Source organism: Gallus gallus, chromosome 1, assembly GCF_016699485.2.
Source record: "Gallus gallus isolate bGalGal1 chromosome 1, bGalGal1.mat.broiler.GRCg7b, whole genome shotgun sequence".
Taxonomy (NCBI): domain Eukaryota; kingdom Metazoa; phylum Chordata; class Aves; order Galliformes; family Phasianidae; genus Gallus; species Gallus gallus.
In genome coordinates this window covers 508,689-531,865 of record NC_052532.1, presented here as the reverse complement: position 1 = coordinate 531,865, position 23,177 = coordinate 508,689, and the positions used below count along the sequence as shown (strand labels likewise).

The 23,177-nt window shown below is 53.3% G+C and overlaps 4 protein-coding genes across 5 annotated transcripts; 3 read left to right on the top strand and 1 right to left on the bottom strand.

Annotated features, from left to right (window-relative positions):
- The first annotated feature begins 341 nt into the window (after positions 1-341).
- ACR (acrosin) lies at positions 342-2,831 on the top strand. The gene is made up of 5 exons (XM_003640318.5): positions 342-485; positions 562-759; positions 1,262-1,527; positions 1,756-1,913; positions 2,323-2,831. Exons 1-5 carry the CDS (start codon positions 385-387, stop codon positions 2,662-2,664), a joined length of 1,065 nt encoding a protein of 354 aa, XP_003640366.3. The 5' UTR covers positions 342-384; the 3' UTR covers positions 2,665-2,831.
- A 921-nt stretch (positions 2,832-3,752) lies between these two features.
- Positions 3,753-7,724, bottom strand: RABL2A (RAB, member of RAS oncogene family-like 2A). 2 transcript variants are annotated; one of them, XM_025151044.3, is made up of 8 exons: positions 7,555-7,724; positions 7,449-7,478; positions 7,024-7,343; positions 6,226-6,305; positions 5,337-5,448; positions 4,782-4,879; positions 4,464-4,547; positions 3,753-4,181 (listed from the first exon to the last, which is right to left on the bottom strand). In XM_025151044.3, exons 1-8 carry the CDS (start codon positions 7,659-7,661, stop codon positions 4,101-4,103), a joined length of 912 nt encoding a protein of 303 aa, XP_025006812.2. In that variant the 5' UTR covers positions 7,662-7,724; the 3' UTR covers positions 3,753-4,100. The 2 variants fall into 2 exon arrangements, with proteins under 2 accessions (XP_025006812.2, NP_001265041.1); NM_001278112.2 differs by having other exon boundaries at positions 3,770-4,181; positions 7,264-7,343.
- A 33-nt stretch (positions 7,725-7,757) lies between these two features.
- On the top strand, positions 7,758-11,135 carry NME6 (NME/NM23 nucleoside diphosphate kinase 6). The gene is made up of 5 exons (XM_424474.8): positions 7,758-7,882; positions 7,975-8,077; positions 8,887-8,926; positions 9,311-9,471; positions 9,697-11,135. Exons 1-5 carry the CDS (start codon positions 7,793-7,795, stop codon positions 9,861-9,863), a joined length of 561 nt encoding a protein of 186 aa, XP_424474.1. The 5' UTR covers positions 7,758-7,792; the 3' UTR covers positions 9,864-11,135.
- Positions 11,136-20,768: 9,633 nt separating this feature from the next.
- Positions 20,769-22,205, top strand: OR9Q1 (olfactory receptor, family 9, subfamily Q, member 1). Its single transcript, XM_004937383.4, is given in 2 exon segments — positions 20,769-21,754; positions 21,756-22,205. Coding segments are annotated over 2 exon segments (984 nt in total). The 5' UTR covers positions 20,769-21,220.
- Positions 22,206-23,177: the final 972 nt, after the last annotated feature.

The window sequence follows — 23,177 nt, the reverse complement described above, 5'->3', positions numbered from 1 at the left end:
ACCACAGCAAGGTTTGTTTGAGCCCCACTTCTGTTGCGTGTGATGCCTCGAGGGCCTTAAGAGCAGCTGTTTCCCTTTGGGACAGAGGCTGAAATCTGTGCTGGGACAGAGGCTGAAATCTGTGCTGCTGTCATTCCCAAAACCGGGTTGCACATTCAGCTGCGTGGCTCTGTATCCATCTGTACAAGCCAAACGGCAGAGAGCAGCTGGGGGTCCCCCCCCCCCCATCCCCGTCCAGCTCCTGCCCGGCCCCCCCACCCCCCCCCCGCGCAGCCCCCCCGGTGGCACAGCCCTCGGAACCGACGGTGCTGTGACATCAGCGCCGCGGGCAACGGGCACGCACTGTGGCCAACGGCCGCGTCGGTGGCGACGAAGCCGGGCGCGATGGGCTGCCGTGCGCCTCCGGGAGCGATGGTGCTGCTGCTGCCCCTCGCGGTGCTGCTGGCCGTCTGCCGGCCTGGGCACGGCTCCTCCGGCGCCTGCGAGTGAGTGGCCCCGGCGGTGCCCCGTGGGGAGGGACGGCGGTTCAGATGCAAAAATCTGACGTGTTTCTGCTTGCAGCACCTGCGGGCTCCGGCCCATGGCTTATCACTACGGGGGAACGCGTGTCGTGGGCGGCACGGACGCCCCGCAGGGGGCCTGGCCGTGGATTGTCAGCCTCCAAAGCACGTGGTATGTGGGCACGGGACACATCTGTGGAGGATCTCTCATCACCCCGCAGTGGGTCCTCACGGCAGCGCACTGCTTCGACCATGCAACGTAAGGGCCATCCCCTTCCCTGCAGCACAGACAGCGTGGGCGCTCCTGGGTGCCCTCCTGGGGGTGGTGCACACCGCAGCTTCCAGCAGCCCTTAGCTCAGCTGTCCTCATTGCCCAGGGCACACCTGGGATGTCACAGCCCTTATAGGACTGCTTTCCTCCCTTCTGCATAACAGAGATAGCCGGGAACTGGGGAAATGGCTTTAAGTAGAGGGAGGGAAGACTGAGGTTGGGTGTCGGGGAAGTTCTTCACTCTGAGTGTGGGGAGGTGTTGAACAGCTGCCCAGAGAGGCTGTGGATGCCCCGTCCATCCCTGGAGGTGGTCAAGGCCAGGTTGGATGGGGCCCTGGGCAGCCTGGGCTGGTATTAAGTGGGGAGGTCGGTGGCCCTATATGCGGTGGGGGGTGGGTTAGAGCTTCATGATCCTTGAGGTCCTTTCCAACCCGACCCATTCTGTGATGTTGCCACGTTCCTTCTGACCCTTTCTCTGCCCTCCTTGCAGCCCCGACACGCCGTGGCACGTGGTGATCGGTGGCCACGATCTGAAACGCCTGGGCCCCGAAGCTGTCGTGCGCAACGTGATACGGATAATCCCCCACGAATACTATCACAGAAACAACATGGCCAATGACATCGCGCTGCTTGAGCTGGACCAACCTGTCCAGTGCAGCTACTACATCCAGCTCGCCTGCGTGCCCGATGCCTCGCTGCGAGTGTCAGAGCTCACAGACTGCTATGTCAGTGGCTGGGGACACATGGGGCTGAGATGTGAGTACCCGAAATGCATGGGTGTCCTGAGTTGAAGCTTGGCACGCTGCTGAGATGGGTCTGAAACCCAGTGACACCATGGGGACGTATCCATAGAGAGGGGTGGGTCTCACCCATTTCCCAAAGCAGGGAAACGTCGGTGCATCTCAAGACGTAGGGAAGGGGTTCACCCACCAACAGGGTAACAGGCGAGGAGCTGATGGTGCCAATCCTGCTTTGTGCTCACAGCTCTACAGGAATATGTCGAACCATACCGTGTCCTGCAGGAGGCCAAGGTCCAGCTCATTGACCTCAACATCTGCAACAGCAGCAACTGGTATGCTGGGGCTGTCCATATCCACAACGTGTGTGCTGGTTACCCGCAGGGCGGCATCGACACCTGCCAGGTAGGAGCTGCACACCAACACACAGCTGTGCTCTGCCTGCAAGCCACCCTCCTGGCGCTGGGTGCCCAGCAGGGCTCACCTCCCCTTCCCATCTGCAGCTCCTCACCCAGGCTCCCCATTCCCCACGCCTGGGACTCAGCCCAGAGAGCCCTCCTGGTGCCCTGTAGGTCTGGACCCAGTCCTGGAACACCCCTCTCCCCCCCATCCCAGATCATTGCACAGAGATGAGAAAGGGAGAGCTACCTTCCAGACCCACAACCCCCTTCCAGAAGCCTTTTTAGGCTCTGGCACCCAAGTCAAGCCTTTCTGTGAAGGGAATGTAGCTCTAGGGAGTGCTGTGAGAGGGGAGCCAGCTCTGCTGCTGATGTGGCCATGCAGTAACACTTTGGGCTTCTCTTCTCTACCGCAGGGTGACAGCGGTGGTCCTCTCATGTGCAAAGATAAAACTGCTGACTACTTCTGGCTCATTGGTGTGACCAGCTGGGGGAAAGGCTGTGGGAGAATACAGCAGCCTGGAGTCTATGCCTCCACTCAGTACTTTCGCAACTGGATCCTGGTACAGATGGGATTGCTTCCAGCAGAAGCGCCTACTACAACGCCATATCCAGTCTATATCTCAACCTCCTACCAGAGGCCAAAACCAACATACTCGAGCCCATTTAGACCATGCCCATTTCCACGCCAGAAGCTCCTGGATTTCTTTAATCTGCTCCAGGAGCTCCTGCAGGGTTTAAGAGGAAAGAAAGCTTAATTAGCTGCATGACCCAGAGCAGGCTGCAATGCATTGCGACCCTTTTCTTTGGGGTAATGCCCAATGGCAGCCCCAGTACCAAAGCCCTGCTCTGTCCCATCCACCCTCCTCTTGACTGCACACCCAGGTTTACTCAGTTGGACAAATAAAGCTTATTTTCACAGCTACCCGTGTCTCTGCTCAGTTCAATCTCCTGTGCCAGGCAAAGACTTCCATACTCAGCCCTGCAAAGTGAGTCTGCATGCAGACTGCAGGCCACAAAAGGGAGAGAGTAGCCCATGAGGGCTGAAACAGTGCCTGCTCAGGGAGGAGGACACAATGGGACAAGGGTACACAGGTTGTAGGTGACCAGAGGTCTAAAGGACAGCAGCTGGCAACATCAAGTGTCCCTCAAGTGCCAGATACTGGTGCAGTGTGGGGTGTGTGTAATGCATCAGCCAACTTAATGCTGGGCCAGCCAGTTCACATGGCAGGAGACCAGATCTGGAAAGAACTAATGGCTGCCTCACTGAGTGTGCAAGGAGCCTGACATCCAACCACAGACATTACATGGGTGCAATTTCCATGCTGTTATTTGAAGGATCTGTGGACTTGCTCTGCAAATCTAGAGTAAAGCTGCATATGTTTGTCACTGCTGACCACCAGTCCCAGTAACTGGACAGGCATTCATGGTCACGTGTTTATGCAAGGACAGTGTTCTATCTGTGTTAATGTGTTTTGCCATCCACATCAGTGTCCTGGTGTGTGTCTTTGTCTGCACCTGGAACACACTGCACATCACCACGAGGGAAGAGCAGCAGCCACATCCATCAGCCTGGGTTGGGAGATGCCTTCTGGATGCGAGACCACATCATTAAGTTCTAGTGGACCTATAAGGACAACTTCCCTACGTCTAGAAGTCTACTGGATCTGTCTGCCCCACAGCAGAATGGAGAAGGGAAACTCAAAGGAACTCTACGAGGGGGCACAAAGGAACTCACGGGGGTGCACAGAGGCAGCACCAGCTGGGCTGTGAAAGGAAGGGGAGGGCTGGTGGTTGGACTTGCACTGCACAGCAACTGAACTGTCTCATAACACAACAGCAAAAAGAACCCAAACTCAAACCTTTCTTAAAATAAAAAAAGAAAAAAAGTCTTTAGTAATTGTTTTCTCCAGTAGGTACTACTAAAGTCTCTGGGCAGGGCCTTTCCCTGCAGGTACAGGAGTGGTTCAGCTCTCCCAGCAAGTTTTGTCTTGAAGAAGCACAAGGATACTTCCACTGCTGCCTTGACTGTGACGTACAGGGAGTTAGGGCCCAGCCAAGGGAGGGCGTGTCTGGTCTCCCCATCACCAGAGATCTCAGGGCATGAGAAAAATCGCTTTTCTCTGTGGAGGTGAGCTCTGAGTAGCCCCTGACAACTGGAGCAGAGAGAAAAGATGGACTCCAAGTGTGGTCCTTAGGAGGACGGGGGTTTTTCTTCAGGGTAGCTCTCCTCCTGATCCGACAAATTCTCACTCTTCTTCTCCAGGTCAAAGCTCTGCAAAGAAGTAGGACAAGAAAATGCTGAAGAGCATGACAGCTACACTGCTATGGTTCTTTCAAACTCAGGCTAAAGCAGCATATGCTCTTCAGAGGGTCACCACCTTACCCCTTCCCACCTAGACATGAGCAGCACACAAACCCTGTGCTGTCAGCATAAGGCAAACCTTTCAGTTCCTGTGAAATTTTCACCCTTTGATACAGGCTCTGCTTTCCCAAAGGGGAAGAGCTGCTAACACCTCAGGCTCCACTCCCTGCACTCCTTCCCCTCCTTTCTTACCTCCAGTTCTTGCATGACCTCATCCATGAAGTCTCCTGAATTCTGTTTGTAAGTAACTGCCAGCTTGATAGCATCATTGAAGAGCTGACAAGAAAGAGAATACTTTGTCACTCAAAGCAAAGAGTGATGGGATTCTTTAATATACGAAAACTGTCCCCACACCCCATAGGGAAAAAAAACCCAACTCTACAACTACTTACAGTCAGTGGGACTGTCCCACGTACCAAAGAGAGGCACTACCCCATTTCCTACTCTGTGCTCATAGCAGTCTCCATGTCCATGGACTGTACAGTGCTGAGACAAACAGCTGTGTTTTACCTTCACTACATTGGTGCCATCTGCAGCAGATACAAAGTAAAAGGGCAAACTGAACTTCCGAGCGAAGTTGAAGCTTTTCTGGGTCACCTTCATATCCGCTGAGGGGAAAGAAGAAACGGAGAAATAGTCAGTAAAGCACTGGTATATAAAGAATGACGACCAATGCAGGGACCAGAACTTAAAGCAGCTATCAAGGCCTCCCCTTTGCAGTACAAAGCCATGTGAGCCCTCCACAAAAGCTAGAGGGTTTTAAAAGCTACAGCATCAGCAGACAGCTGACAAGAAGATAAAGAAAGGAATGGGCTCTTGTTGCTTTATTCGTGGTGCTTGACGCAGCCTGGAGAAAAGGCTTTTATTAGTGAGATGAATCATGCCCTGAGCTCTACCACTGAACCAAAAGAACTCCCATAAACCTGGCTATTTATTTGGTAACATACAGCCCTGAGGGACTAATACTCAAGGTTGTATCTGGACCCAACAGAAGCATGACATCCCTTCACAACCAGATATGAAAAGAACAACTTCCCAATCCTGACGAGCTATAAGAAGACATACCATCAATTTTATTGGCCACCACAATGCAAGGGATCTCTGGGCGAAATTCCCTCAGCTCCTTGTACCAGTTGTTCAAGTTCTTGTAGGTGACTTTCCGCTGCACATCAAACACCTTCCAAAAAAGAACCAGCTATCACAGGTGCAACAGGACAGCTCCTGATAACCCACTGCACCAAACACATGTACAGAATCCAGAATTTTTCCAGGAGGATGTCATGGGAAACTGCTCTTCGTTAGAAAGCATGAGAGAGAAAAGGGAGAATATCCAGCAAGCCCTGAAAAATGCAGCCAGGCTTTCTCTCTGCCTTTACATTCTTAGCACCCACGACGGTGAACAAGCACTGGGAAAGACCTGTTCCAGTCTCAGTAAGGCCAGATGTGAGGATTCTCCATTATAACAATTACATTGAAATGTTAGTGGAGTTAGCTGATAAAGATACAGTGAAAAGTTAGAGTAACAACACAGACCAAGAGCATTAGGAGTCAGGAAACAACACACGTTTGAGCTATAAAAATGGGATGCTCAAAGCACACGGAAATAAAGAGGGAAGACTGAGGTTGGATGTCAGGGGGAAGTTCTTTACTCTGAGAGTGGGGAGGTGTTGAACAGCTGCCCAGAGAGGCTGTGGATGCCCCGTCCATCCCTGGAGGTGGTCAAGGCCAGGTTGGATGGGGCCCTGGGCAGCCTGGGCTGGTATGGAATGGGGAGGTCGGTGGCCCTGCCTGTGGCAGGCAGTGGGTTGGAGCTTCATGATCCTTGAGGTCTCTTCCAACCTGGGCTATTCTGGCAACCACCAGGCTGCCCAGAGCCACGTCCAGCCTGGCTTTGAATGTCTCCAGGGATGGGGCATCCACAACCTCCTTGGGCAACCTGGGACATCACCCTTACCATGATACAAGCGTGAGCTTTGTGGTAATAGGAGGCATGCATGCTCTGAAACCTCTCTTGTCCAGCTGTGTCCCAGAAATCTGTAAGATAAAGAAATAAAAAGACCCAACGAATTTAGGATGACACAACACCTCAACTTCTGTTTTTCTCCCAACTTTAACCCAGGATGCAAACCTCAGCTCATCTAACTAGAGTCACAAATTAGGTTTCATCTTGCTGATTTGAGACATTCTGGGACCAAGAGTTAACACAAAACCAGGACCAGGCTGGGGAGGACAGCATCGCAGGGGAGCTGCCCCACGCTGCAGCAGGGAAGAGAGTGAGGCTGAAGGAGCTGCAGAGACAAATCGTCATGGGATGTCCACAACCCCCACTCCTCTGCACTGCCAGTAACAGGAGGAAGAAGCAGATGGATGGGGATTTGGTGTTTGTGGTTCTCTTCAGATTCTCTTCATAGAATCATGGGATGCTTTGGGTTGGAAGGGACCTTCAAGATCACAGAATCATGGGATGCTTTGGGTTGGAAGGGACCTGTCAGACCGCCTTGTTCCAACCCCTGCTGTAGGCAGGGACACCTCCCACCAGCCCAGGTTGCTCACAGCCCCACCAAGCCTGGCCTTGAATGCTTCCAGGGAGGGGGCATCCACAGCCTCACCGGGCAACATGCTCCTTTGTCTCACTGCCCTCACAGTAAAGAATTTCTTCCTAATTCCTTCTCCCAGGATGAGTGTTTTGGCCACGACAGAAATCAGCGAGTGATCTGCCCACGCTTACCTCAACCCACGAGCCTTTTCTCACCTTGTTTCCCCCCCCCCCCTGTTCTTTTGAGGGGGGAGAGCAAACGGCACGCCACAGCCCGGCTGTGAAACCACCACGGCTCTGCGATGCTGCTCTTCATTCCTCCATGTCGCTGCCCACACACACCGCTGTGCGGCACCCCCTGCCCACCGCCGGGAAGCCCCGCGCGGCGCTTTGCGTCCCAGCAGCACCGCGGCCGTCCCGCCTTCAGACAGAGCCGACCCCGGGCTCCGCACTTACCCACGAGCACGGCCTTCCCGTCCACTCGCGCTCGGTGTTGGTACAGCGTCAGGGCGAAGGTGGAGAGCTGCTGGGGGCGGCTGCGCCCGCGTTAAGGAGCCGTCGGAGGAACAGTCCCCGCCGCCGCCGCCCGCCTCCCGCCCGCCCCACCAACACCTGAGGGGCGCGGCCGGAACCGCGGATACAATCCGTCGAGCAGGAACCTCTCGAGCAGCCTGCGGGGAGACACCGCGGCCGTCAGGAGCCCCGCCAGGCCCGGCTCGGCGCCGGGGGGGCCGCGGGGCCACGTACTTAGACTTGCCGACGGCGCTGTCGCCCAAGCAGATGATCTTCACGGCCTCCTCAGCGCCGGCCTCAAGCGGGGCCTCATCCCGGGGCTGCTCCGCCGCCTCCGCCATTGCTACGCCGCTGCGTCCCCGCTGCTACGCGACACACGCGGCGCCGTCGCACTCTGCAACGTCATCGCCCGCGCGCCGTCGCGCTGGATAAACGTCATCACTCGCGCGACGCTGCCTGGGAGGAGGGCGTTATGGCGGCCGCGGCGTGCGCCAAGCGACCCCTGCAGCTGACGTTGGCGCTGCTGAAGCCGGATGCCGTGGCCCACCCGCTGGTGCTGGAGGTGAGGGCAGATCGGGCCGCCCCGCACCGCTCGGCCCCCTCGGGACGCCCTGGCGGTGCGCCCCCGCCCAGCCGCTGCGCCTCTGCCCACAGGCCGTGCATGAGACCATCCTCAGCAACCGCCTCCTCATCGTGCGCGCCAAGGAGCTGCGCTGCGGGCGGGAGCAGAGCCGCCGCTTTTACCGGGAGCACGCGGGTAGGCGGCGCGGGGTTGCGGCGGGTCTGGAAGGAAAATATCCTGGGGGTGCCGGTGGGGAGCAGCACCACGAGGCAGCACTGTGCTCTCGCAGCACAGAGAGCCAACTGAACCCTGAGGGCAGCCAGAGCAGCGCTGGCCAGCAGGGCGAGGGAGGGGATCTGCAGCTCTGCTCTGTGCTGGGACACCTCACCTGCAGCACTGCGTCCAGATGGGGAGTGCTCAGCACAGGAGGGACGTGGAGCTGTTGGAGTGTGTCCAGAGGAGGGCCGCTAAAAGGGTCTCAGGGATGGAACAGCTCTCCTGCAAGGACAGGGTGAGAGCTCGGGCTGTGCCGGTGGAGAAGAGAAGGCTGCAGGGAGAGCTGAGAGCAGCCTTCTGTATCTCAAGGGGCTGTGGAAAGGAGGGAATGGACTCTTCAGCAGGATCTATGTGACAGGATAAGGGGAGATGGTTTCTAACTGACAAAGGGAGACTGAGGCTGGATGTAAGGAACAAGATCTTTGCACTGAGGGTGGTGAGGCACTGCACAGGTTGCCCAGATTGGTGGCGCTGCCCTGGCCCTGCTGACACCCATAGTCAGGGGATGGGGCTCTAAGCACTGATGGAGCTGTGGGGGTCCCTGCTCATCACAGGGAGCGTGACCAGATGGCCTTGAAGGGCCCTTCCAATGCCAACCACTCAGTGATTGTATGAAGGTCCCTTCTGACCCAAACCATTCTGTGATTCCCCAAAGGCTGCTTCTCCCAGGGGTGGGCAGGGAGCACGCTGGGTGGGTGCTGTGACTCAGGGTTGTTTCTCTCCCACAGGGCAATTCTTCTACCAGCGGCTGGTGGAGTTCATGGCCAGGTACCTGCTGAACCACATGGTGGGCAGTACAGGGTGTGAGGAGGTGGTGGGGTGTACCCTGAGCAGCACGCCCACATCTGGAGGGCTCCACCCCAGCGTGGGATGCATCTCGTCGGGAGCGTGTGCTTGTGATGTGCTGAGGGTGAAGGCTTTGGACTAAAGGGTGGGCATTTGTCATCGAACAACTCTGGTGTGACAACAGAGGACTCAGTGGGATGGCATCCCAGCATACTGTGGGTGCCATCACCTTGATGGAGGTCGTGCAGATGCTTTGTTTTCAAGCTATCACTGTCTACTGTGAGCTTGTCATAAGTATAAGAAGGAAGAAGCTATACCTGGTTATAACCTTACTTACTTCTGCTCTTATCCTGGTCCTTTTTTCAGTGGCCCCATGTGGGCTTATATCTTGGCTCATGAGAATGCCATCTCCCTCTGGAGATCACTGATGGGACCCACCAAAGTATTCCGAGCTCGAAACTGTGTCCCAGACTCCATCCGAGGAGCTTATGGCCTCACTGACACCAGGAATACCACCCATGGTTCAGGTAGGCCTTTTTAGCTGAGCATTGGGCAGGGACTGGAGTTTGGTGAGGGCTGAACACTGCTATTTTGTCTGCCTTTGCTTTCTGTTCACAATTTGCTTGCTTCTGCAGACTCCACATGCAGCCAGGCCTGGCACTTTGGATCCTCAGTTTCTGCCTTTCCCTTTGAAGCAGGGCATGTTTTAGGTGCAAGGCTAGCATCTCACCTCTTTCCTCTCTACTTTACAGATTCCCCGGCATCAGCCAGCAGAGAAATTGCCTTCTTCTTCCCTGAGTTCAATGAACAGCTCTGGTACCAGCAGGAGGAGCCACGTCTGCGCTGTGGGCAAATGTATTACAATGCAGAGAAGCGCGTCCACTGTGTGATCAGGGGTGAAGAAACAGAGCTGACATGAGTTACCCGGGGGTATGGTCTGCTAGCCACACTGTTTGGCTGGAGCTGGAGGTAGCTGCTAGCCACACTGTTTGGGTCGACCCCATAAGAAGACACAGAACCATGACGTGTCTTAAGAACTGTGGGGAAAGGAAAGACAGATGAGCATCATGCTGTGCTGCTTGGGGCTGTTATTTGTGCAGCATTCAAGTGCTGGGACACTCCTGAAACAACTTCTCAGTAGCAGTACTCAAAGTCAACGTAGAGATAAAGCCGTGTGCTTCCCCAGCCCTCGTGTGCTTATTTGTGTCTGAGTAGTGCAGGTGAATTCCTCCAGGGACTTGGCAGCTAGGGGATGAGTAGCTTTGCTGATAATAGGCCCAGATTCTTACTATCTGCTCTGTCCCCTCCTTCCTTTATGAAGGAAGGGGTTAATGGGATGAATATGGAAAAAATGCACTGGTGAGCAGTGCAATAGTAACTCTTCTGTTATTGCTTTCCTGGGGATCCAAGCTGAGGAAAGGTGGCCTTCAAACACATATCCAAATTCTTACACTGAGCATCTGGTGGAGGGCACAGTTGGAGGTCGTTCTCAGTAGGAAAGCAGTTCCTTTTAGCCTGGGCTGACAACCCTATGGCAGACCTTCTAGAAGTGATTGCAGAAAGGTGTGGAGCAGCCCAGTGCCTGTGAAGGATCGTATGTTTTTTGCTTTTAGATTTTCTGGAACATGGAGTTGGTGGCTCTGATGGAATAACTGATAGTGGCTATTAGAACTACGAATATTGTGAGTGTGTAATAAAGGCAAAGAATATATAATTCAATGCAGGTACACAGACACCGCAGAAATTCTGTCTGGAGCTCTTTACATTCAGCCTCATAACAAAATACCCAGTGGTGACTCAGAGGCTGAATTGTTTCTGGGTTTGCTGTGATCTGAAGCACAGAGTTCCACATCCTTTGGTTCAACCATGCGGGTCGTTGGTAGGTTACTGTGTGGTGGGGTTCGAGGACTTGGGTTCGAGTTGCTGTGCAGAGTTGTGTGTTCACTTCTGTTCTCCTGTCTGATACATTTCGAGGTCTGTCCATGTAAAACTGCCCCCTATTCATTTTTCCCAATACTGATGATTGAGATTTCTGTGTTTGAGAAAATGTAAGTTGTCAGAGTGCTGCCATGCAGCTTCCTTGATGCAGTACACTGATGCTGTCGTTCTTTCCTTGCTATTATGGGAGATTAAATGCAGCCATTGTTTTGTTTCAGGTACAGATCAAAAGAATCTGCTGAATATGTCTGCATTTCTGCCTTGTTGCTTTTATTTTCACCAGCAGTACCCAAAGGTGGATCTTTTCATGGCATGAACTTACCCGGACCTGAATTCTTGCTGTCATTAATGACTGATACATTATTGGTTCCCCAAATGCCTTACACTCTGTGCTTATTCTGCTAACTACTTATCTTTACTATTTTTCTTCACCTTCCTTCTTTACATTGTTTTCTTTTATGATGTTAACTGGGGATGTCATTACGTGGTAACTCCTAGCTCTTTGTTCGTCTGAAATGTTTATTTTTCATAGTCCCTGAAACAAAACCTTCTTGAATTTCAAGCACTAATCCTCCATCTCAGCGTCATGTTCTCACGTACTGTTACAGATCCTGGTTGGCATTGCTTGGGTAGCTGTCAAGTTAGTGCTGACATGGATAAGGAATTGGTTGAAAGGCTGCAGACAAAGGGTGGTGATCAGTGGTTCTTTGTCCAGGTGGAGGTTCAGAACAGGTGGTGTTTCCCAGGGGTCTGTCTTGGGACCGGTGCTCTTTAATGTCTTTATCAATGACATCAATGATGGAATTGAGTGCACCCTCAGCAAGTTTGCGGACTACACCAAGCTGAGCAGTGCAGCTGACACAGTGGAAGGAAAGGATGCCATTCAGAGGGACCTCAACAGACCTGAAAGGTGGACCCAGGTGCATCTAGTGAGGTTCAACACAGCAAAGTGCGAGGTTTTACACATGGGCTGGAGGAATCCCAGGCATTTATAGAGACTGGGAGGAGCAGTCCTTGAGAGCAGCTCTGCAGAGAAGGACCTAGGGGTTCTGGTGGATGAAAAACTGAACATGAGGCAGCAGTGTGCTCTTGCAGCTCGGAAAGCAAATGGGATCCTGGGCTCCACCAGCAGAGGGGTGGCCAGCAGGGACAGGGAGGGGATTCTCCCTCTCTGCTCTGCCCTTGAGAGGCCCCATTTGCAGCACTGCGTCCAGGTGTGGGGCCCCCAGTACAAGAAAGACAGGGAGCTGTTGGAGAGGGTCCAGAGGAGGGCCACAAGGGTGAGCAGAGGGCTGCAGCACCTCTGCTATGAAGACAGGCTGAGGGAGCTGGGCTTGTTCAGCCTGGAGAAGAGAAGGCTGCGGAGTGACCTCATTGCAGCCTTCCAGGACCTAAAGGGAGCCTATAAACAGGAGGGGAGTCAACTCTTTGAAAGGGCAGATAACAGCAGGACAAGGGGAAATGGTTTGAAGTTGAAGGAGGGCAGATTGAGGTTGGATGTGAGGGGGAAGTTCTTTACTGTGAGAGTGGTGAAGTGCTGGAACAGCTGCCCAGACAGGCTGTGGATGCCCCGTCCATCCCTGGAGGTGTTCAAGGCCAGGTTGGATGGGGCCCCGGGCAGCCTGGGCTGGTATTAAGTGTGGAGGTTGATGGTCCTGCCTGTGGCAGGGGGGTTGGAGCTTCATGATCCTTGAGGTCCTTTCCAACCCAACCCATTCTGTGATGATTCTGTGATTGTATGTCTTTGGTCCACCTGAGTGGGGGTGCTCAGTCCCATTTGCCCAATCAAGGTATTTGTTTTGCAAAACAAAAGATGTTCTAAAATTCAGGAGATCTAATCCTGAATTAATTGGTGTTAGATGCAAGAGGTAATGTCAAACGTGGTTTTTTAACACAAGGAAGCTTTTGTTTTTGGGATGACAGCAGATGTTCTCTGTTTTGGATCCTCTGCTGAAAGTCTTTTCTCCTCCTTGCTAGGAATAGAGCAGAATATGCTTTTCGCTCCGTCTGCAGTGACATTCAGCATCTGTTCTGTGCACCAGCTGGTGCCGTTTGGTCCTCTGACGATGAGTCACCGTTGGTTTTGTAACTTCAAACGGTTTTAATTCAAAACAACTCGTTCGATTTCTCACCTTCCTCTTCTCTCTCCCGTTTCTTGCCCTTCATTCATCTGTTCTTACAGAACAAATGGAGAACTTGAATTGTTCTCTAGCTTATTTGTTTACACTCAAATCAAACGCTGCCTGGCGAATCTTGGTGGTGCCTGACAGATGTTCTTCCTTCCTTCAGAAGGATTTATTTGAACTCCAGATGTTGTGGCTTAACATCATAAAGGCAAAATTTCCTGATGCTGGTTTGGCTTAATGTTACAGACTCTGTTGCTGCAACAACTGCACTGTGGGGCGTTGGGATTAAGGAAGGGGGGAGAAGCATTAGGCTGAGCCTGGGAGGAGGTTTCATTGTTATTACTCAAAGCAGGTCAAGGAATTGGTGATGTCTGTTGAATTTGGTTTGCAGTTTGCTGTCACTCGGGCACTTCATATTGACTGCTCATGCACTGCTCAGTTGTTCAGCTTTTTCCCCTTCTGACATTCCAGAAGCTTTGTGTGCACGTTTTCTTGGCTCAGAGTCTGGACACCTCAAAGACAGGAAGATGTTCTCCGCTTTCCATTCTCCTTGCTCTGTGTTATGATGCAATGAGTTGGTGCAGATGTAAACAGTCTCAAAGTTACGGTCGGAGCGATACACCAAACTTCTAACAGCTCCCTCCGTGCCTCGTTTGTCAGTGTCACACAGGCACATAGGGCAGCAAAGTGGGGGTGCTCTGGGCTTTCTGGCTGGCACTGATACCCCTGTGGCAATGTCTCTATGGAGGGAGCCCAGTGGGAACATGCCCTGAGTGGGTAAACTGAAGCAAGAAAACTTTTCTCTCCAATTTCAACCTTCTATTTAAAGCATCTCATTTGAAGTGCAGTAATTAGCTCCTGTGTCGGGCTTGGTGCCGTGGGCAAACCCTGCAGGGTCTGTGCAGTGTGAGGATGGAGCAGGCTGAGGGGATGGGGGTGGCGGTGGGGCCACAGCTGTCCCACAGGCAATCAGTGGTCAGGAGCTGCTCGGTGGTGGTGGTGGTGGGAGAGCCCTCTGTTGTTCCTTTCTAAGCAGAAGCTCCCAGGAGGGAACGCTGGGGTTCTGTGTGGATCTTGTTACATGGACCCAAACCCTGCAGTGGGGGGGACACAGTCACTTTGCATGGCCTGATGCATTGTGCCTGCTCTTAACCCAAGATAAACACACATAAATCAAGTCAGCTCTGGCCCATTTTAGAGCTAGATCAACCATTGCCGCATTTTTTTTCCTGCAATATGAGTACCAGCAGTGAATTAAATAGAATGAAGATGCAGCCAGTGGAGTCCCTTTGCTGCTACAGAGCAGCATGAGGCACTGCTGATTTCTTTAACCCCCCCAAAATCTGTCATTTTAGAGAAAAAAAGCAACTCCGTGCTTCCATTAGTGCTTGCACAGGAGGCAGTGTTTGGCGTTTGTCCTACCTTGGGCAGCACAGGCTGGAAATGTTCTTTCCTATCTTTCCTTTCCCAGTTCTTTCCTATCGTTGCTTCTGGGCTGGCCTAGATAACAAGGAGCTCCAGGCTACTCCTCTGCAAAATCATGTCTCAAAGGAAACTCCTTCTCAGAGGAAAGCAATGAGAAAAATGTGAAATGCTGTTCTTAAAAAAACCCAATAGAATTTAACTGTAGAGATCAGACTCATGCTGGTGGAAAGGAGATGCTGGTCCAGCTCCTGCCCAGAGCACAGTCGTCGGGGCTGTGGCCATATGGATGTTGAGTGTCTGCAGGAACAGAGTCCATGGCTTGTGGGGCATGGATCCAGTGCTGGAGAAATTTTCCATGCCATTCAGTGAGGATGGCTCTTTTTATGGCTTGTGTCTGTTACCTTTCCTTGTCACCCTAACCATAACCTTAATCCTAACTGTAGCCATAACCCTAGCCCTAACCTTAACTTTTAAGATTAAAGGCAGAGCACCTTTAGCACCATCACAACTGCATCAGGGATAGCCGAAGCCACTGAAGCAAATCAACAAAAGCCCACTGCAGCCAATGGAGCCAACAATGCCATCAACACAGTACTGAGCTCTGTATTCAGACATGGCCACAACAAAGGCCTCAGCAGCTGGGTTTGCCTCGCCAGTAGAAGTGTGTTCAAAAACATGGGAAGAAAAGTGTGTTCAGCTCACGTATGTCAAAGCAACAGCAACATCATGAAAGCAATGGTGTAACGCTATCTGGATCATCAGTTTCAGAGAAGAATGTTTGAGCAGTTGTCCTCCACCTGGAGGTCAGTGACAAATGAGACATCACAGGTATCTGTCCAGGGCCCTGTCCTGTGTGACATCTTCACTGGTGACACAGAGGAGACTGTACCCATGTCAAATTTACAGGTGACATCAAATCAGGAGGACCAGTTAATATGCTCAAGGGTTTTTGTTCCAAAGGGACCTGGACAGGCTGGAGGAGTGGACCAATAGGAACCCCATGGAATTCAATGAGAATTCAATGCCAGGTCCTCTGCCTGGAGAGGGGGAGCAATGGCAGCAAACTGGACATGGGGCAGCAGCGTGCCCTCGTGGCCCTGGGCATCCTGGGGCTGTGTGAATCCAAGGCACCAGAATGAGGCAAGCGGTTGTGTCCTCTGCTCAGCACCCCTGAGACCATATTCAGATACTGGATGCAGTGCTGAGCTCCCCAAAACACAAGGCACATCATCAAGCTGGAGATGAGCTCCCGTTAGCTGGGGCTGAGGGAGTTGGGCTTGTTCAGCCCTGCTGTACCCATGGGGAGGCTATCACAAAACCAAGGCTGGACCCTTCACAATGGGGCACAGAGGGGTAGGAGAGGCAGCAGACAAAATGCAGGCAAGAGGCTTCTCGCTCAAGATTCTTCCTTCTAAATGGATGTAAGAAAGAACCAGAGTCCCCTGTGGTGATCTTAGTGGTCTTTTCCAACCTTAACAATTCTATGATTCACCCTGAAGATCATGAGACATGGAATCAGGGGCTCAGGAAAGCTTTGGCACCTCTGGTCTTGGAGGTGTTCCATTTCTGATTGGATGTACCCCAGAGCAGTGCTGGTGATCATGGGGTTGTGCTTTGCGTCAGGGTTGGGCCCTGCAGGCAGATTCCTGTGGCCTGGAGCAGCACCATATGAAGGTGGGTTTTGCTTGAGACAAGAATCCTTGAGCTGGAAAAGATGCATAGAATCATAGAAACGTTAAGGAAAAGAGGAAAAGACCTCTAAGATCCCCAAATCCAACCCCACCCCATCCCACCATGCCCACTGACCACGTCCCCAAGTGCCACATCCCCACAGCCCTGGAACACCCCTGGAACAGAGACTCCCCACTGCTCTGGGCAGCTGTACAGTGCTGACCACTCTTTGGAGAAGAAATTGTTCCCAAGATCCAATGTAATATCCACCTGTCAAAACAAACAGGGAAACATGACTTGAAGAAGACCATGGTTTTACAACGGTACCTTTGGGCTTGGAAAGCACAGCGCTTATAAGTGGAGACATTAAATGCTCTGCATCCACTAAAGAGTCCAACTTCCTGAAGTGCTGAGCGCTTGTGGGAGCTGGGGCCATCCCTGTGGCTGCACACCCCAGTGCAGGTCTCAGCAAAGCCCTGTTTCAAACATCAGTTTTTCCAAGTGCTGTAGCCTCCATGCAGAAACCTGGGAGAGCAGGCAGGTCACACAGGAGTGACATGCCACTGAATTTCAGTGTGAAACAAGGAAACATGCAGCATTTCTAGGCTGGATGTGGTTCTGGGCAGCCTGGTCTGATGGTTGACGACCCTGCACATAGCACGGGGGGGTGAAATTCGATGATCATTGTGGTCCTTTTCAATCCAGGCCATTCTGTGATTCTACAGAAGAGAGGGAATGTTTTGTAAGGTCAGAGCTCATGGCTATGTCACAAAGTCCTTTTGTCACAGCCCTTCTGCCCTGAAAACCCTCTCAGACAGTCGGGGCTCAGAATTCTCACTTTCCATCTTCCTTTTCCATCCTCTCTGACACCGTTTCCCCCTCACTGCAGCAGCAGCTCCCTACCATATTGAATTTTCACAGTGTTTCTCCATCAGTTCTGTTGGCACCTTTCAGCTGATGGCGCTGTCCAGCACCTCCGCTCCCGAAGCTTCAGATACGGAGGTTGAGGCATCGTCCCCGGAGGGCTTCAAGAAACGCTTAAGTGTTGCACCGAGGGGCATGGTTTAGTGGGGAGACATTGGTGGTAGGTGGACGGTTGGACAGGATGGCCTTGGAGGTCTTCTCCAACCTTGGGGGTTCTATGGCACTATGATTGGCCGCTACAGCCCTATCATCGGGAAACACTACAGAAGGGTCACAATAAAGCACTTCCTTGATGCAGACAAACTCTGTAGGACGGTCTGGTCCCCTCCTGATCCCACTTCTGGAGGTCACTTTTCTTAATGGGACCCCTTAAGGTCAGTGAGACCTTGACGTGCTCTCTTCTTCACTCAGTTTGATATGTCTATACCAGTGGTTTTGCAAATATACCCCAAAGTATATACAGAAGTACATATTGTGCCCTAAGTATAGGCTCAATAAATTAAGCTGTCATGTTTACTACTAAACTACTGATAAGCTTGTAACACATAGATATATTCATTACTTATTCAAACTTTGCATTATTGCTGAGTTTGTTGCACTGACAATACCAATCCATACCTGGATTTTAGCATCTCTAATTGCCTTCCTGTTCCCTCTGCTGCTACTGTTAATTGGTGCTGTGCCCTTAATATCTGCAACATAGATATTTGCTTCCTGCTATAGTCTATAATAATTTATTATCTGTGTTAATTTCCACATATATTCGCCTTATTAATCATGGTATACTTGCTGATCTGTAATAAATTCAAATCTTTAGTAGATAAAGCCCCCGTGTCCTCAAATATCACTGCATCCTATGAAGCCCCGGTTGCAACCTCTATGCATCCATGGGCCTGGTAACCCAGGCTCTGATGCATTCCTGCTGCAGGAACTGTTGTGTCTCTTCAAATTCCCTCCCTGCTGCCATCTTCCCATTTTCTGTATTTCCCATTTTGCACTTCTATGTTTCTATGATTTCAATGGTGCTATACATCAAACGCCAGCAAAACTGCTGCTCATAACAGGAGCCGCCTCAGACTCCTCCTCCTGGCTGGCTCTTCAGGAAGCCACAGGGCTCTGTTCCATGCCTCAACTCAGCACAACCAGTGCATTAATCAAGCACAATCAGTGCATTAACCCAACACAATCAGTGCTTTAACCCAGCCCAACCAGTGCATTAACCCAGCACAACCAGTGCCATAGGGTTGTGCTGCAGGTGTGTGTAGAGCCAGCCCTGCCCATTGCTGCCCCTCTGCTGCACTGTCTGGTGTGACGCCCCACGGTGTGGTGAAGGAGGACATAAGGACCGCAGGTTCTTCACTTTTTGGTGAAGGTTGAGTGTAGTATCTGTGCTTCTCAGTTAATGAGCTCAATCAGCTCCCAGTCCTTCCCTATGGCATGGGGTACCCAGTGCATGGTCATCTGAGCTGCAGCCCAGGTGCACGAGAGCTGCTGAGGGCTGGGATGGAAGGACAGGGCTAGAGAGGTCAGACTGGGCTGGACCAGAGCAGGGAATCATGGGGGGCCTGCACCAGGAGGGCTTTGTCTGGCAGGCTCAGGTCCCACTTGTGTGGACTGACTGGGGGAACGCATCTCTGCTCTGTGCTTTTGCCATGGAGAGGCACTGCCTCTGCCAGCCTCTCCCTCAGGACCTCCCAGGGTTAAAAGCTGCTCCTCTGCTCACAGGTGCAGAGGACTCCTCCTGGTGCAGGTAAGACACACTGGGCAGCATGTGGGGGCAGGGACAGCTTTTCCCTCACCCAGCACTGCAGGTTTGCTGCTGGATGTGGAGGTAAGGAGGGCAGAGCCCTGCTTGCAGTTGGATGCTCACAGGGCTCTCGCTCACGATGGGGCCCTCTCAGGGTCCTCCCCAGCATGCTGCATGGGGACCATGCCTGTGCTGGCACCCAGGGCTCAGGGTGGTCCAGGCATTTGGGCAGGCTGTGGGGGCTGGTGCTGCCTCCGGCAAAACCACCCTGTCCTCACTGGGAGAGATTCCTCCTACAGTGCTGCCAGCTCCCCCAGTCCAACTATCAGACAGGGACCGACAACACCAAGGGCTCAGGATCCCACTCCCACATTCCAGGCTATGCTCTGCTCACCTGGGTGCAAATGGGCCAGCAGAGCTTCAAGGAGAGAGCTGCATCTTCCTGCAGGAGCATCTGGTGTCTAGGGTGGGAGTACAGCATGCCCGGCTTCCTGCAGAACAGAGGGTGGTAAAACGCACCCCAAAACACTGGGGCTATGGGAAGGGAACCGAGGTGAAGTGAGGCACCTTCCTTGGTGGGGAAAGGGGAGATTTTCCGACCACATTTCCCCTTCTCTGTACAAAAGGTGTTTGGGGGTGAAGGGTTTAAATGTCACTGACTGCTACATCGTTCCAGAGCACAGTGGAAACATTAGGGTCTGTCTTCCTGTGATGGCACTGCAGGCCGAGTTTGTCAGCACAGGGAGAGCCTCACAGGCAGCTCTCCAGCCTTCCCAGACCCTCCTGCAGAGGAACTCATGGTTCCCTTCTGCTGCTGGAAACGTCATGAGCAACCACAAAACTGCAGGGGTTGGAAGGGACCTCAGGAGGTCATTGAGTCCAACCTCTGCTAAAGCAGTGCCCTGTAATAGATCTCAGAGGTGGATGTCCTGTCAGGTCTTGAATATCTCCACAGGAGGAGACTCCACCACCTCTCTGTGCAGCCTGTGCCACTGCTCCGTCACCCTGATGGAAAGAAGTCCTTTCTCATGTCAGTACAGAACTTCCTATGTTCCACTGTGAGGCCATTGCTCCTTGTCCTATGGCTGCACACCACCGAGAGGAGCCTGGCCTCATCCGTGTGCCTCCACCTCCCTTTAGAGGTTTAGGAACATCATCCTCCACGATCCCCTCTCAGCCTTCTTTTCCCCAGGCTGGACAGCCCCAGGTCTCTCAGCCTTTCCTCACACAGGAGATGCTCCAGGCCCTTCATCCTCTTTGTGGCCCTCCGCCGGACTCCTTCCAGGAGATCCCCATCTTTTTGGAACTGGGGAGCCCAGAACTGGACAGAGTAGCCTGAAAGTGGCCTCACCAGGGCAGAGCAGAGGGGAGGATCACCTTCCTCGCCCTGCTGGCCACACTCTTTTTAATGCACCCCAGGATCCCATTGAAGGCCAATGGGCACACTGGGCCACAAGGGCACCCTGCTGGCTCATGGCCACCAGGTTGGCCACCAGGACCCCCAGGTCCTTTAGCCTTTCTCCCAGCCCCATTTCTCCAGCAGCCTCACACAGGACTGTTGTGCTGAACCAGACGTGTACCCCGAGGGAGGCCAGAGCTCCCAGCCGGTGTTTGCAGGGCTCTGTGGCACTGGTGCTGTGGGTAACATCAGCCCTAGGTGAGTGTACCCAGCCAGTGGCACCTTCCCAGGTGTTTGGTGAGGGCTGTGGGCTGAGGGTTACGTCATGTGTACAGGGTTAGCCCGGCTCCACAGAGCAGTCAGCAAAACCCATGGGTCAGGGTGACAGAAATAGGATGTATGGAGGCAAGTCAGGAGTCCCAGGCCAGCAGAGACCCTTGACAGCTCAGTTCACCTGTGGCTCTACAAGCACAGCACGGTGAACCTCCCTCAGCTGAAACTTGGGGTGTTTGGTACTGGTTATCGCCAAGCAAAGCACTCCAAAAAGGCAGAGCAAGAGGCAGGATGGAAAAAAGAGTAATAATAGTCCCTTTTAGCTGGTGCAAAGTGATGGCACATCCCAGGCAGCTGGCAGAGAGCGGACCTTGTGGCTATAGCATCCCGAGAAGGGTGTGAGTTTGTGCAGGAAGCAGGGAAGGAGGCCATGACCAGAAGTGCAAACGGGAAGGAAAAGAGAGATGTGCTGGGTGTTTGAGACAGTGGGTTTGATGGGCAGGAGGACCCAGGGTTTGTGAGTCAGCCTGGATGCAAACCGGCCATGGTTTCCTCTGTGTGACTCCTGCAGTTGGATCTCCAGCACCAAACAGCACCTCCCTGGACAGAGAAACCCCACTGCCTGTGAAGTATCGGCATGGGAAGCCTTCAGGCACTGCAGAGGTAGGACCACAAGCCATCCCAGCAGTGAAACCCGCGCTCTGTAGTCACTGTTCACCCTCTCCACCTCTTCCTGGCACTCTTTTCTGCCTGTAGACCAACGCAGCTGCCCCATGGCCGGGGGGAACCAGACTCAGGTGACAGAGATCCAGCTGCTGAGCTTTTCCCAAGGCCAGCCCTTCCTCTTCCTCCTTTTCCTGGCCACCTACCTGGTCACGCTGCTGGGGAACTCCGCAATACTCACTCTGGTGCTCCTGGACACCCATCTCCACAACCCCATGTATTTCTTCCTCAGCCACCTCTCCTGTTTGGATATCTGCTACTCAACGGTGACCGTGCCCAAGGTCTTGGCCAACAGCCTCCTTCCGCGGGCGGCCATCTCCTACGGTGGCTGCCTGGCGCAGACCTTCTTCCTGATGAGCTGCGCGGGGGCTGAGTGCGCACTGCTGGCCGTCATGGCCTACGACCGCTACGCCGCCATCGTGCACCCCCTGCACTACGCACACGCCATGCGCGGGGCTGCATGCTGGGCCATGGTCACGGGCTGCTGGCTGTGGGGAGCGCTGGACTCGGCGGTGCACACCCTGCTGGCCTCCCATCTGTCCTTCTGCGGCGCCGTCCGCCTGCGGCACCTCTTCTGCGACGTCCCCCCCGCTGCTGAGGGCTGCCTGTGGCAACACGTGGCCCAGCCAGGCGGCCCTGCACGCGGCCAGCGTCTTCATGGGCTTCGGCCCCTTCCTGCTGGTTCTCGGCTCCTACCTACGCATCTTGGTGGCTGTGCTGGCCGTGCCCACGGCCGCTGGCCGCCACAAGGCCTTCTCCACCTGCTCTGCCCACCTGCTGGTGGTCACGCTCTACTTTGTGACGGCCAACCTCAACTACAACCAGCTCAATGCCGACTACCCGCTGCTGGCCGACGCTGTGGTGTCGGTGCTGTTCTGCATCGTCACCCCCGCGCTGAACCCCCTCATCTACAGCCTCCGCAATCAGGAGGTGCGGGGGGCCCTGAGGAGGGTCCTGTGTGGGCGGTGGGGCTACCGGGGCCGTGGGATTGATGTAGAGGCCCCCAGAGTGCAAGGGAAAATAGTGGGACCATAGAATGGCTCAGGTTGGAGGGGACTATCCCAGGCTGGATGGGACCACTGGGCAGAGCCTGAGCTGGTGGGGGGCACCCAGCCCGCGGTAGGGGTGGAATTGGAGATTCTTGAAGGTCATAGAATCATAGAATGATAGAATGGCCTGGGTTGAAAAGGACCATAATGATCATCAAGTTTCAACCCCCTGCTATGTGCAGGGTTGCCAACCATCAGACCAGGCTGCCCAGAGCCACATCCAGCCTGGGATGGTCCCCTCCAACCTGAGCCATTCTATGGCCCCACCATAGAATGCACCTCCAGGTGTAAAAGGGAGAAGATCCAGCAGACTGGGTCACGCTGGGCTTTCTGGTTTGTTCAGTCAAAGTTGGGTCACGACCACAGCGAATGTCAACCTCCTCGTGCTTTATGATCACTTATACAGCATTACTCTTCTGATTATGTAGGAGGTTGTGGATGCCCCATCCCTGCAGGCATTCAAGGCCAGGCTGGATGTGGCTCTGGGCAGCCTGGTCTCCTGGTGGGCGACCCTGCACATAGCAGGGGTTGGAAGGAAATGATCACTGTGGTCCTTTCCAACCCAGGCCATTCTATGGTTCTATGATTCTATGACTTCATGTTTACAAAAGTTCCCATAGAGTTCTTCAAGTCATCTACTGAGTCCCAAACAAATGACTTCATCAGCTCAATCTGCTTTCTTAGCCTCAGTTCCCAGCTCAGTTTTGGAAGTGTATCTCCAGGTCATTGTGTCTCACACTCCGCTTCCTACGCTTCCATTCTCCGAAAAACACGGGTTGTTCCATTGAAGGACTTCACAATAGACTTCACAATAGACTTCACAATAAGCATTTTCTTAACTAAAAACCTGCTGTCTCTCTGTCTGCTTATACAAGCACACCTGTAAAAGCTAATCCTTCGTCCTTTGCCTATCTGTCTTCCTACAAGCTGGGATCCAGGCCACAGGTCCTGGGTTGTG